Consider the following 14,365-nt stretch of genomic DNA (forward strand, 5'->3'; position numbering starts at 1 on the left):
TCCCGTCAAGGGGCTGTGCCTGGATGTGCAACGAGCTGACATGGTCTCAGCTCTGGGACAAAGTGTGCCGGCTGGGGAGCAGGGGAGCACGGCAAGGCATCCTGCCTCTGCACTCAAGCTAGACAGACTCCCACCTTGGGCCCATACTCCAGGGACTGGTGGCCACAGCCGTGCAGCCTCTCACTTTCCATACGTTCCTTGACTGCAGCACCCTAAGTAAGAATTGATAGAGGCTGCAACAGCTCTGTACATACATAAGAGTCCCACACCTCCACTTCTGCTAGCCAAGGACCCCTCGCGCTGCAGAGTCTACGTGCAAAGAGGACACAGAGACCCCCCCAGCAGTAACTCAGTTCCCTGCTCGGGCAGTCTCAGCCAGACCCCGGGGTACATGAAGACAGTACGAGGGTTACGGAAGTCAGAGGGATTGTACGTAATAGGTGCGACAACAGGCAGGAGGGCTCCAGGCAGCCTTGCTCTTGGGCGTGTTGGCCTATATGCCCAAGGCAGAGCCCGAAATCCCATGGCCCACCATTACACAGAGGCATTTTCCACATTTCCCTGCGGTGCTCCGCTGCCTGTGTGGAGACAGAGCTAGCCCGAACAGACCTAGACACTGCCAAGGGTACGTGCTGAGCCTTCACACGCTGGCTGAGACATTTCTGCTGCCTCCAGCCCAGGGCCTGTGCAAAGAAGCTGCCACGTCAGTTTACAGCTCTTTCCTTGGAGTCAGTGGAGCCTCCCTTGTTCCCAGGCCAGAGATATGAACAGGGACGCCCATTCCCTGCTCCAGGAACACAACAGGAGCCATTTAAGGCAGGGCCGAGAGCTAGGATGGCCTGTGGCTGCGATACAGGGAGCAGAGCTCCTGATGGATACGAGACCAGAACCTAGTCCACGGTACACTCTGGGTACCCACCTGGGCTGGAACGGGAGGTGCTTCTAACAGGACTGCTTGAGGGGACAGGATCAGAGGTGGCTCTTTCAGTCCCTCGCACTGCCCTGAAAGCTCCCAGGCCCAGCTAGGGCAGCCCTGCCTGAGCAGGAGCAGGTTCACTGGGCAGCAGTGACTGGAACAGAGATGCCAGGTGCTCACAGCAGGGACGAGCCAAGGACAGGTGGTAGAGTGGCGTTGTACTGGCCCGGCCTGGGGCGAGGGGGGGGCACTTGGGACGTAAAGTGCAGTAAGAGATTACAGAACACTGCCTAGAAATCGCCTTTAGTTATTTAAAAATTTAAAGATTTTGGGGGGTCCCCCTCACACAATTACTGTCTGCGCAGCCCCTCGGACTAGGGCCACAAAACAGCCTCACACATAAAACAATCAGACTCTTCTCTGCTGCACAAGCCAAGTTTATAAACTCCTTCCAAGCCACTGGAAAGCCAGCCAGCTGCCACAGTGAGACACTAGACAAGAGAAAGCAGCACTCAGGGGTCTGGCTTGGTCATGCTTATTTAGAGCACGATGGTTTGAGGAGCCATCTGTGTGCCGCAGAGTTAAAGATAGGAGACAACCGGGGCCCACCAGAATAGGGGCAAGGAGCAACTGATCCAGACCTAGAAGCTGCTCCATTCACAGCAGTGGTCTCCAACGTGGGCAGGTAGCATAATTCAGGCCAGACACACAGGGAAATGCCCGAAGTGCCGTTTGATGGAGAGGATACTAAAACCTGGTATCAGCCTTGCAGGTCCCTTCCTGCATCCACCCACCTTTTCCCTTCTGCCTCTGCTCTTCCCCCTCTCACTTCCCCTGCACCCGGAGATCTGAGTTGTATTTCCTTCCCCTCCCCCCATCCAGCTGAATCAAAGACACTTAAAATTATTTACACTTTTAGCCATTTAAAAACCCAATAAAATAAGATTGCATCTGTCCTACCAGGGATGTGGGTATAGCAGCAGCTACATCTAGCTCAGTACTCTGCGTGCAAAACAAAAGACAAACAGAAGACAGATCAAAATACTGCACCATCACTATGAAGCTTTTGCTAGGGTTGGTGTTACAACTGCAGCCTGGCTCCTCCCCTCACTCAGACTGAGGAAGGCTGGGCTGGGCAGGATGGAAAGGACGGGTTATTCCAGACACAGCACATTAACACAGACTTTTTGCCATCCTGGTCAACATGAATATCTAAAAGAGACTGGACATCACTGCAAGAGTCCATCTGTCCATCCATCCTTCCTTCCTTCTAGGGACGACGAGGAAAGAGTGGGCGACAGAGACGACCTAAGACAAAGACGCGGCCTCCTCTGGATCCTCTCGCTTTGGCAGCTCGGAAACTGCAGGCGAGGAGGAAACTGGAAACGGAGCGATGGGCAATTCCTGCACTTCCTTCTCTCCTCCAAGCCCCATCTCTACATCCATTTGCTCCAGCTCCCTCTGATCCAGTAGCTCAAAGTCATCCACTTCCCCCTCCTCCTCTGGGGGAGCTGCAGGCTCCATCCCCACCGCCTCGGTCTCTGACAGCTGCGCCTGGAAGTTCAGTTTCTCTTCGGGCTCAGTGGGCAGGAACTCGGAGAGGGAAGGCCCCTCACTAGCTTCAGAGGAGCGCAGCAGTGCTGAGAGGGTGTTCTGCACCACCGTAGTGATCGCAGTGGCAACAATCTCCTCACTTAGCACATCGATGCAGAGGCCCAGGCCGGGGGCAGCAGCAGTCTGCGGCTCTGTGCTGCTTCGCACCGCTTGCCCGTTCCCATTGAAGTGCGTATTTACAAAATGGAGAGGAGAAGCCAGATGGAGAACGGAGAGGTCAGAGTCCACAGCTTCCTTGTCCGCAGAGTCCAGCTCGTGGGCAGCATGGGCAAGCTCGGGGGCCAGCGGCACCCCGAAGGCGTCATCGTCGCTTTGTGGCCCCAGGTCTCTGGAATGATACTCTTCCACGGAGGGGAACTCTGCCAGGTCCTTGGCGAAGGACTCCTCCGGCTCACTGTGCAGGCTCTGCTGATCCAGGTCTGAAAGGCACAGCCAGGCAATGGCATTACCAGCAACTTCTCCCACTCTCCACAGTCCCATTCCCTTAGAATCATAGAATATCAGGGTTGGAAGGGACCTCAGGAGGTCATCTAGTCCAACCCCCTGCTCAAAAGGACCCATCCCCAATTAAATCATCCCAGCCAGGGCTTTGTCAAGCCTGACCTTAAAAACTTCTAAGGAAGGAGATTCTACCACCTCCCTAGGTAACGCATTCCAGTGTTTCACCACCCTCCTAGTGAAAAAGTTTTTTCTAATATCCAACCTAAACCTCCCCCACTGCAACTTGAGACCATTACTCCTTGTCCTGTCCTCTTCCACCACTGAGAATAGTCTAGAACCATCCTCTCTGGAACCACCTCTCAGGTAGTTGAAAGCAGCTATCAAATCCCCTCTCATTCTTCTCTTCTGCAGACTAAACAATCCCAGTTCCCTCAGCCTCTCCTCATAAGTCATGTGTTCCAGACCCCTAATCATTTTTGTTGCCCTTTGCTGGACTCTCTCCAATTTATCCACATCCTTCTTGTAGTGTGGGGCCCAAAACTGGACACAGTAAACCAGATGAGGCCTCACCAATGTCGAATAGAGGGGGACAATCACGTCCCTCGATCTGCTCGCTATGCCCCTACTTATACATCCCAAAATGACATTGGCCTTCTTGGCAACAAGGGCACACTGCTGACTCATATCCAGCTTCTCGTCCACTGTCACCCCTAGGTCCTTTTCTGCAGAACTGCTGCCTAGCCATTCGGTCCCTAGTCTGTAGCTGTGCATTGGGTTCTTCTGTCCTAAGTGCAGGACCCTGCACTTATCCTTAGACCCAGGCTGCACTCTGCCTGCTCCAGCTGAGAGATCAGCTGATCTTTGCCCCCTTCCCCCCCCCCCGCAGCTCCATCCTGGGTAGTGTGGAAGCAGGGAGTTGCCCTGTACTCCCACGAGAGGAGTGCTTGAAGGAACATGACTTTGGATTCAAGCTCCTCCACAATTTAGCTTCTTCCTGCCTAGGAGCCACTTCCCTTCACTCTGCCCCACATGTGGGATGTGTGGATCAGGTGGCTCACCTGACCATCCCCTTCTTGCCATCCTCCACCTGCCACTGGGCCTGTTCATGCCTAGAACTCTTGTCACACTTCCACCCTCTCCCCTTTCAATCCCCCCTCAAACCCACCCCGACGTGTCTGACGAGCTACACTCCCGTAGATTACCCAGTCCCTACGACTCCTCCTGCACACACCCAACCAGCCCTGTGATCCTGTCGTCTCCACCACACAGCCCTAGTCAGAGCCAGGGAGTGCTGCGGGGCAAGGCCTCTGGCTTTGTTTCGTACAGTGCCATGCACACGTCATCACTTGGCCGGGTTTGCCTGCCTCTCTGCTCATTGGCAGAGCCTTTGAGGACAGCACTGCCTGCCTTTCCAGAGTTAGGCAGGGAGCAGGGCAGAGCATGAAGCAGGATCATGCAGGCAGCAGAGATCAGACAGCCGGAGCAGTCATGGCTATCGGGGAAGCCATGACAAGATGTGCGGCTGCTAACGCCTCGCTGCCCAAGGCAGCAATTGGGCAGAGCCCATCACCATGGGGGCTGGGCTATCAGCCCAGCTGGGAGAGTTTCAAACACCCAGAAATGACAACACACAGAAGCCCAGTCCAGTGACTGGGGAGATGAGGCATGCCACTTTAACTGCCAAGCGAGGGTCTCCTGGCTTCCTTCCGGCCCTTTTCCCCCTGCAAAGAGCCTGGTTCTCCCCCTGCCCTCCAGGGGCCTGTCCCAGCTCCAGGGGTAGGGAGTGATGGCCTGTTCCTACCAGACAGCTGTTTCGGGACAGTGTGGGTGGGGTGAGGGTGGGAATTACGATCACCACATACCTTCAGACACATCAGTCAGCTGTGGGGTGGTGGCCCTGGAAACAGAGAAGCCCCCGCTCTCCAGGATGGAAGCCTCCTCGTCAGAGAGCTCCGAGTCTGTAATCGCCAGCGCTAGTGCTGTCTTCTTCACATCCACCTGTGGCGGAGGGGAGTTAGGTTTGGGTGCCCAGCTGGCAGCGCTTCCTGCTGGCTCCTCTGCACAGACCAGAGCCGCAGGGGCAGAAGTTATCTGCCAGATGAACTGTCACACAAGGTTCTTATACTGTATGAGCCAGGGACTGGGCAGAATCATCATGACACTGTCCAGCCACAGACTCATCCTTGCTGCTTCTGGAGTGAGCGAGCTTGGATGGGTTTGCGTCCTGCCAGCACCCAACATGGAGGGCCCAGTGAAAAGCACATGTGTAACTCCTAGAGCCCTAGAAATCCCCACAGCAGGGGATTCTCCCCTCCTGCGGCAGCTACAGAACACCACTGTGGCAAAGGGCAGGGCCCCCTTTCACAGTCTTGCCAACAGGCCACGCCAAAAAAGACACCGTATACACACAACAGCAGAGGGCACTGCAGATACTTTCATGTGACCCAAAGCTTCCCACTTCCCAGCCCAGCTTCTCCTTCCACTGGCAGCTGCAGCAAAACCAGATGCCTGCCCTGATCACCCCATCAGCATGGAAATAAAAGGGACTACATATTTCCCATCTGCTGAGCAAGCGCGGGTGGTGGGGAACAGCTCCATGACCCTTTCCCCTGGGCGTGATAAGGGTTCCAGGAAATAGCTAGCTGTCTGTACCACCAGCACTGGTGCCTGCAGGCCAGCAGAGGCAGGTGCAGCGTGACTCCCTCCAGAGCCCCTGGGGACTACTCTAGTCACCTGCTCAAGGGGTCAGGGAGGGCAGGGCAGGGCATTCCCTTACTCCAGGGCTCAAGGGTGCCAGTTCCTCAAGGGTCCCTGGGCTTTGAACTCCACCACACTGCTCCCGGGGCCACCTGACAAGCAGGCTCTTGGTCACAGCCCCTCCACAGAGGCAGCTTGCATCCCTCCCTAAGCACCCACTGGTGACTTTCCAATCCCTGCCAGGGCCCAGAGGCCAGGGCCAGCTTGGACAGCTCTGCTGCTGGTTACCAGTGTGGCTGCATTCTGACCAACCCGCTGTTCCTGGCTCTCTGGGGAGGTGCTGGCAGGGAAGAGGGCTATCTACCGCACGGCTCCTCTGCGGCCCTTACCACTGGGGAGTAGCCAGACAGCTCCGCCTCACTCTCACTCTCTGTCTCTGCCATTGGCTCATCGCCTGCCATGGGTTCGCTCTTTCCTTGGCGCTCTGTGTGCGGAAACGGAAGAAACTTCACTGAGTGGCACCAGGCTCAGAATCCTGGAAAGGGAGGGAAGGAGCTGCGGGGTCCCATCTAGTCCATCCCCACCCCTGCCCAAAGAGCCAGGCCAGGTTTGTTCCCTTCAGCCCCTTCGCCTGAGTTCTGCCCGGCCCAGTTAAGCGTCCCAAGTAATGGGGCTCTCACCCCTTCCCTTAGGTACCTCTTTCACTGTTTGACAGGTCACTGCCAAACAGTCTCTCCCCATACTCCCAATATTCAGCCTAAATTTTCCTTTGCTCAGTTTTACCCCATCACCCTTAGCCGTAACCTCTAAGATGATCCTCCCTCCCACCGGCTATGGTGGACATTTCTCAGGCACTCCACACCTATTCCTACTTGCCAGTGCTGGTTTTAGCCAAACTGGGTTTCCAGCCGGCCAAGGCAGAGAGATCAGAGAAAAGGCAGTGCCTTACTTCTCTTCTCGTGCTTCAGGTGCAGTGTCTCTGCTTTCATACTGTAGTCCAGTTTCATCAGGATAGGTTCCAGCCGAGTGTACATCCTCTGGATCAGCTCATGGTAAACCACCAATGGCCAGAGCAGAATGCTCAGCACTGGAAATGCAGAGAGAACCCAGAGCAGGTTAGCCATTCGGAAAGGGGTCAGTAAGACAGAAAATATCATGTCCCTGTATAAATCCATGGCATGCCCACACCTTGAATACTGCAGGCACTTCTAGTCACCTGATCTAAAAGGTGTACTAGGGTCGGAAAAGGTGCAGAGAAGGGCAACAAAAAAAGAGGACGGGTATAGAACAGCTTCCATATGAGGAGAGAACAAACAGACTGGGTCTGTTTATCTTGAAAAAGAGATCACTAAGAGGGGATATGATAGAGGTATATGAAATCAGGAAGGGTGTGGAGAGTGAACTGGGAAGGGTTGTTTACCCCTTCCCATAACACAAGAACTAGGGGTCACCCAGTGACATGAATAGGCAGCAGGTTTAAAAACAAAAAAAAAAAAAAAGGAAGTATTTCTTCACACAACGCACAGTTAACCTGTGGAACTCATTGCCAGGGGATGTTGTGAAGGCCAAAACTATAACTGGGTTAAAAAAAGAACTAGATAAGTTCCTGGAGGACAGGTCCATCAACAGTTCTTAGCTAAAATGGCCAGACCAAAACCCCATGCTCCCAGTGTCCCTAAAACCTCCCGACTGCTAGAAGCTGGGACTGAACAACAGAGAATGGATCAGTCGATAATTGTCCTGTTCTGTTCATTCTCTGTGAAGCACCTGGCATTAGCCACTGTCAGAGACAGGATACTGGGCTGGGTGGACCATTGGTCTGACTCACTGTGGCTGTTCTTAAACTAGGAAAGGAACAATAGGCCAATTCTCCCAGTAGCCAGGCACAGGAGCACCAGGAATGGAACTCGATGTCTGCTGAAGAGCAGTCTGATGACACTGGCTTCACCCTTACAGGTCTGCCAATCCACCTCACTCCTGATCTGCAGTTCCACCCTATTATTCCAGGGCTGCTTTCATCCACAAACAGCTTTGCCAATGCGCAGCAGTCCTTACCTGTCACACCCCTGCTATTACAAAGCCTGAGCTCAACCAACACACCTCATTTCTGACCTCTGAGCTGGAGCTATAGATGGGGGTTAATTAAAGTGGCTGACTCCTGAAAGGGCAGCAGCTACCTAGGATTTACAAGCAAGGCTGTGCCCCAACTGGAAGCCAGTGTGCCGAACACCTGAGTGACCCGATAAGCTAACACGTCCACTGAAGCAGAGGAAGAGAAAGCAGATCAGCATTCCAAATTTCCAAACTGTTGCTCTGACTACATTATGAAGTTCTTTAGGGTGATCTTAAGATAGCCAAGTACTTACATTTCCTTCCAATTTTACCTCCTGCTGCCTGTAACGCTTTGGGAAGGTTGAAAACACATTTTCTTTCCCCAGCAACTTTTCCCTTTCAAGCCTGGCAGACATGGATTTGTTCTCTGTTGAAGTTTCAGAGTGACACTGCATTTCTCTGCTTCCCTGCAGGAACATCTGCTTCACTGAGCATGTCAGAGAGACAGGGTGGGTAAGGTAATATCTTATTGGACTAACTGGACCCCTCACCCACCTTGTCTGTCTGTCTAATATCATGGGCACCGCACCTATAACTACACTGCATGCAATCCCTGAGCATGTAGAATGGTGCAGATCTGGGAAGAGGGCTCACTGGTTGACCTTGGCTCCCTCTGCTGGCTCTGTGCTGTACTGCATCACAGTGTAGGGCCGACAAACAGTACCCTAGCGAATGACCTGAGGTGGCAGGGAGGTGAGGAGTTACGCACGTCACTTTATCTGGTATGGGCTGTGGGATATGAAAGACTTGTGAGCACACTTCTACCAGTTTATCAAATGATTCAGGAAAGTCACCAAGGAGCCACTTATACTCACAGATGATAGAGGAGATCATTATGCCTGGAACGTAGTGTCCGACCATAGCCAGGATCAGGCACCCCGAACAGACCCTCACACAGAACTGGGGAAACAGAGGTGAGGGATGAACAAAACAACAGACAAGAGGCAAAGACGCCATCCCTGCAGCTGGTGCAAGAGACTCGCTCAGCGCCATTTCTCACCTTAAAATATTGTAACAATATTTGCAAATTTAAACCACAAAAGCCTGTCCCAACCCAATGGCTTATTCTGGCCTAGATTTGTCCTAAGCACCCGGCATTGATGGTCAGAACTCAAACTTCCCAGCCCTGGGGAAAAGCAGAGTGAAGTGCAAAAAAGCAAGTCAGTGTAGAGGAGACCTAGCAAAACCTAAGAACCTGTGACCACCCTACTAAAGAAGCTTTTTGGGAATGTCCTAAACCGTCACACTTCTGAAGTTCAACAAGGTCTCCTGGAAGTAAGATAGGACATATTATATTAGATAGTGCTGTTCATTTGTAGATTAACATTTTCTAGAGGAGTCTATACTATCCCTTCTGTTACCCAGATGGGGAAACCGAGGCACAGAGGTGAGAGGATTTGTTCACAATCCATGGTGCCCTGTCCACCCCCAGCATGGCTCATCTAGAATTGGCGGGTGTGTGACCATCCAGCCAAGACTCTTCTGCTCTTTGCGAGGGGCACAGGCCCTTCTCGCAGATTAGATGATGGCTCTAGGGTACTGGAGGTCTGTCAAAGGGGTCAGGGCTGGAGAGACTAATGCTCAGCAGAGCTGAAAGACTGGTTCGCCAAGTAAAGGAAGCCATCTAGGAGAGTTTGGTGCACTCTGAGTCTCATCTTCTAACTAATTCAAGCTCAACACTAGAGGAGACCAGACTTTAAATTTATGGCATCTGTCTTGAGTCCCTTTCTCCCCCCTTCTGGCTGAATGGTGTAACTGTGGAGTCATCTGTCTGAGAAGTGGGTATAGCCAGTAATGGAAATAAATATAGTACAACCCACTTACTTCTCTAACTTGAGCATACTGGATTCTGCCAAGTCTGCTACAAAGATAGCCTGTGTGGATGTCATTGAACTTTGGTGACCGTTGAGGTCCTAAGGCAGGCCAGAACCAAGACCTGGCTACAAAGAGGTAATTCCTCTCCGAACAACATCTGGCACATCCATCAACCCCCAGGTTTATGCCAGATTCTTTCACGCATTCAGGAGCCCTGAACACCCTGCACTGTGGATTTGGAGAATAGCAGCTTGCAAGTGCTGCTTGCAAGAGAGATACAAACAGCTTCCAGCACTGAACAAAGCCCATGAAAGGGCAAAAGCCATAATCGGGCAAACTTCCTACTCAGACTATAAATCAAGGAACAAAGGGCTGGCCATTCCCATAAGGGGTTAAGCTTGGCCCCAGCTCACAGGTGCTGGGAACACAATTCATTAGCAAAGCTTTCCTTTCCTGATGTCTGGGCAGAGTGGGATGAGAGAAGGGCACCTGCAATCATTAGTGAAGGGCTGTATCAGTGCAAATCTTGCCCTAAGATTCCTCCCATCCCCCAGGTCATCTGAGGAGCCCCTGACTACAAGAGGAACACCTCCAGCAGGGGGGAGTGGCATGGCCCACGTTTACCTTGGCAGGGTTTTGCCTCTTGTACTGTAGCAGCTCCTGCAGGTACAACCTGAAGGTGACCCAGCTCTCAGCCAGGCAAGAGCACAGCTCGGGGACACTGAGAAGGTGAGGCTGTGCTCCGGCGGGCACACTCTCACTAGAGAAACAGATACAAGTGTAAGAGGACAAACCTTCAATGCACCCCATTTCATGGGGGAGGGAGGGAGGGTACAGCAGCCACAGGAAAGCAGGGCTCCCTTTCAAGGGCTTCATAATAATGGGGTGCATCTCAAATTTAACTTCACTAATGATGCCTCTCTGAGTTGCCAACCAGACAGGGTCTGACGAGGGACAGCTGAACCATGCTGAAAGAGCAGGGGCCCAGGCACCTTGCTGCAAAACACAGCACCTCCTTGCAAACAGCAACATCCCCACGCCACAGGTCAAGAGGTGACGCAGCAGAGCTGCAATTAACCCTCAGGGAGCTCCCAGCATCCAGTCCCGGGTAACAAATGCCCTGGAACGCAGAGTGACCATGCTGCCCATAACCAATGGCTAAGCACTGGGGGCCGGAAGCATGCAATTACAGGTGGCTCATATACTCTACAAAAGCCAATCCCAAGGATTCCCTTCTCTCTGCGGAGTCTTAAAATAGGGTGGACAGATCCTCTTGGCGTGAGCTTTAGGGAAAAATCCTGGACATTCTGAGTGCCAGAAGCACACACACATTTGAAGGGTATCAAGGTTTCCTGGAATCTCAAAATGCTGTTCCTGGGCAAATGAAGCAAACGGCTCCCACTGCGGAAGGAGGAACCATTACAAACCCAGCTGCGTGTCAGCCAAAGAACAGGCACTTCAGGAACCATGCACACAAACACACTGCAGTGGTACTGGAGCGCAATCCTGAGTGAGAGCAAAGGACGGGGAGCCAGGCAGAGAGAAGGATAGATGAGAGTACCACACTGACCTCACCACCCCCATTGCCCCCTTTCCCAAGAAGGCACAAGTGAGCCTACCTGTCCCCTCCTGGCTCTTCCGAGGGTTGTGCTGTAGGGACAGAGCAGGAAAGATTCATTAGCCAAGTGAAAAATAAAACACGACAGCTTAATTGCTAGGAGCTGCGCAGAGAATTAGCCAGGGGATCTCCCTGCATGTAGAAATCAGGCTAGAGATGGCTTTTGGGTTTGCATGTGTTTATGTGCAGAGATAAGCGGGAACGCGTCCTGGTAAAGGTTAGCTTTCAACACCAGAGTGGCCAAAGCATTGCACACAGCCCAGACTGAGCCCACGAAGCTCTGTAATGGGGCCAGTGGCTGCACTTGTCCTAAGCTAGGCTGCAACTCTCAGACCCCAGCAGGCAATGCAGTCAGGCCACAGATTCCATCTCCACTAGGGACACCAATACAGATTGACATGGAGTCCTGCAAGCTGGGGCCAGTCACTTCCACAGGCTGCAACACCATATTAAAGACAAGAGCAGCTACAATCTCAGGTGCATCCCTTCAACTCCTGACAAGGCACCAATGATGCTCCTGAGCTCTCCAAAGAGGAGCTCAGAGACTGTTTGAAAACTGAATAGCGAAGTCCCTGAATATGGTTCAGACTATGCCTTGGGCTGTCAGCTACGTGCTACATTTCCTTTAGCACCTGCCACCCTAGATTCATCTGCTGAGAGTGTTCCGAGGAGGCTCCTCTCTGCATGTCATGGCAGGATGTTTGCATGCTAAAAACATCCCCCTCCCCGCACTTGGGTACCAAATAGCACAGACCTGCTGTATAATTCACTAGTTGCGGGGTTCCTGGGTGTAACTATGTCCTGCTGGCGGCACTGACCCCACTGGGAAATCGACGTTATTTACTCTTTGTTCTACCAAGGTGCCCAGGGCCCGACTGTACAGATGTAGGTCAGGCAGTTCAAGGGCTTGGGAATCTGACAAATGCTGACTGGCCAAGGCATCTCTCCAGCCCAGTTTGGGACGCAGACCCAGGGACAATGAAGCAGGGCTTCTATGCAGCGCTGAAGGCATTTCCTGATGCTTCCACAACTCCAAGATCCGATGGGATTTTTTTCTCAAGCATCCAAAAAGTGCAATACAAATAAAGGGCTGTTGTCAGCTGAATTTAGGCCGGGAATTCAAGCTGTATGCAAAAAACAGGTTCTTAAACCCTTGTATGAACAGAAGGGCTTTTGAATCTTTCCCCAGCATCTTGTCAGCCAGGAAGTGGAAGTGGTTGGTCTAGTCCAGTCTCACTCCCCTGCTGAGTGAGATGCAAAAAGGAAATAAGCATTCTTCCCAGTGGTGATTGCTGAGTGAGACTTGGACTTCAGACTTAACTCTCGCCAGTGTTCCCGATGCAGAGATGGAAGCTGTTCTGTTTAGCAGATTTGCTCGCCGTACACTGTCCCTGGAAATGACAGCTGTGGGCAAGTCAGTCAAACGCTTCCCTTTGCTGTAAGTGCCGAACCGACCAGCTCTTGAGCAGTGCAGTGGAGCGGGAGACAGCATGCAGAGGCGAGGAGGCAATCCTCCGAGTCTGTGACCCAGATTCCCGTAATCAGCTGTCAGCTGCCCAGTCACTCTCCTTGCCAGGCTGCATTCTGGTGGCTATTTGATCAGCTCAGCCGTCACACACCGAGAGCCATGGGTTTCTGCCACAGCACGAAATGTGAGCATTAGTAATTCAGCCGATTTGCTGTGCTGGGAGTCTACCTCTCTCTTGGGGTGGATGCAAGAACCCCCTTGCTATCCCAGCTCCATGCTGAAAAGTCTCAAAGGTGCTGCCAGAGAAATCCGGCTCTTGGAGGTGCAGCTGCCACCTGCACTACGCCACCATCACTCCGGAAGTTGTGTTCAGCACCGGCACTTTCTGCTGCTGGCGGCATTAGGTGGTAGCTCATGCAGCCAAGTAACGCCTGCACTGTTATCGTACAAGCGATACTGCGCTGGCCAACCGCTGCCACCGCTCCTATTTCCCGAGGCACAGCACCAGGGCTGTGAAATTCCACAGGAGCCCAGGGCCGTCAGTGCAGCAGACCGTGCCGCAAGCAATGTAGAGTTACTCAATCTATGGCAATGGAGGGTGTGATGTGTCCCCCCTGGGGTGCCACATGACTCTGGTGAATATTGGGGCGCCAGGCTGTCACAGAGGGAATGAGATGACTCCTTCCAGAACTGCTGACTCTGAATGATTTTGAAACCAGCTCCAAATATATGGTGTCTCTGGGAGATGCAGAATGACAGTACATTTTGGGTGTCTACTGCAGCCGACCAAAGTGCAACAGAAATCCACTGGTGAAGAAAAAACAGCAGGTTGTACAGAGTTAGGGTCTTCTGCAGATATTGCCATATTTGGCAAAATTCAAGCTCTCGTTTAAAATTAGTAGTTTCCATCCCTTCTTACAGCAGCACACTCTGCGTGCTGCCCACCCCAATGCACTGCAGAGCCAAGAGAGGGATTACATTCACAACAAAGCTGGAGAGAGCTTCACACAGGAGCTGGGACCACTCAAATGAGCAAGTTTTTAAATCTCCACTCTCCTTGCTGAGATATCATCCGCAATCATCCCAATTAAATCAGTGGGAGGTCAGAGAGTGTATTCAGGACAGCCAGCAGGCCTTAAACATCTGTCCAGAACAGTAACGTCCTGCTGACATTTCACTGTAAATATTTATATTAACTTACAACCCAGTGTAAGCACAGCTTGACACACCAGATTGCATTGAAGAGACACGACTGCCAGTATTCAGGTCAGGTGACAGCACCTGCGGTTCCTCAGCTCTTAGAAATTCCCAGTGCAAACTCAGCTAGAAAGCAGGCCTCCTTTTTAAAAGAGCACCAGGCATTCATTTGTGTCCTAGTTATTGTCCATACAGAATGCAGCTACTGAGCCAAGCCTCCACCCTGGTGCTGGAGTGTGACTTGAGGTGTTTTCCATTCACAAGAGGATCTGGACCCCTGGAGAAGTGAACTTCATGGGTGGAGGCAGAGGTATTAACCCCAGATGCAGCTCCCCCATCTCCCAGTCAGTCACGTACTCTATTCAAATCCCTCCTTGTACACTTATGCATAGACTTTAAATATCAAGACAAAAAAAAAAGAATGCAGGAATGATCTGCACCTCCTTCAGCTCTGCCTGTCATCTGGTCAGCCAGCAGATTGTGGTTC

At 52.3% G+C, this 14,365-nt stretch overlaps 1 protein-coding gene across 7 annotated transcripts in view; it reads right to left on the reverse strand.

Moving 5' to 3' along the window:
- RETREG2 (reticulophagy regulator family member 2) overlaps positions 1–14,365 on the reverse strand; it is a 25,142-nt gene continuing 10,777 nt past the window's right edge. For 6 of the 7 annotated variants that reach the window (XM_073304857.2, XM_073304859.2, XM_073304856.2 and 3 more), the window contains 7 exons: positions 11,215–11,245; positions 10,220–10,355; positions 8,596–8,680; positions 6,618–6,755; positions 6,058–6,152; positions 4,834–4,969; positions 1–2,949 (listed from right to left, as the gene is read on the reverse strand). In XM_073304857.2, coding sequence (XP_073160958.1) covers positions 2,225–2,949; positions 4,834–4,969; positions 6,058–6,152; positions 6,618–6,755; positions 8,596–8,680; positions 10,220–10,355; positions 11,215–11,245 — 1,346 coding nt within the window. In that variant the 3' untranslated portion in view covers positions 1–2,224. The remainder of the gene's footprint in view (positions 2,950–4,833; positions 4,970–6,057; positions 6,153–6,617; positions 6,756–8,595; positions 8,681–10,219; positions 10,356–11,214; positions 11,246–14,365) is intronic. The other variant, XM_073304858.2, reaches the window with a different exon arrangement.

The sequence above is a fragment of the Lepidochelys kempii genome, chromosome 11 (genome assembly GCF_965140285.1).
Source record: "Lepidochelys kempii isolate rLepKem1 chromosome 11, rLepKem1.hap1, whole genome shotgun sequence".
Lineage (NCBI taxonomy): Eukaryota > Metazoa > Chordata > Testudines > Cheloniidae > Lepidochelys > Lepidochelys kempii.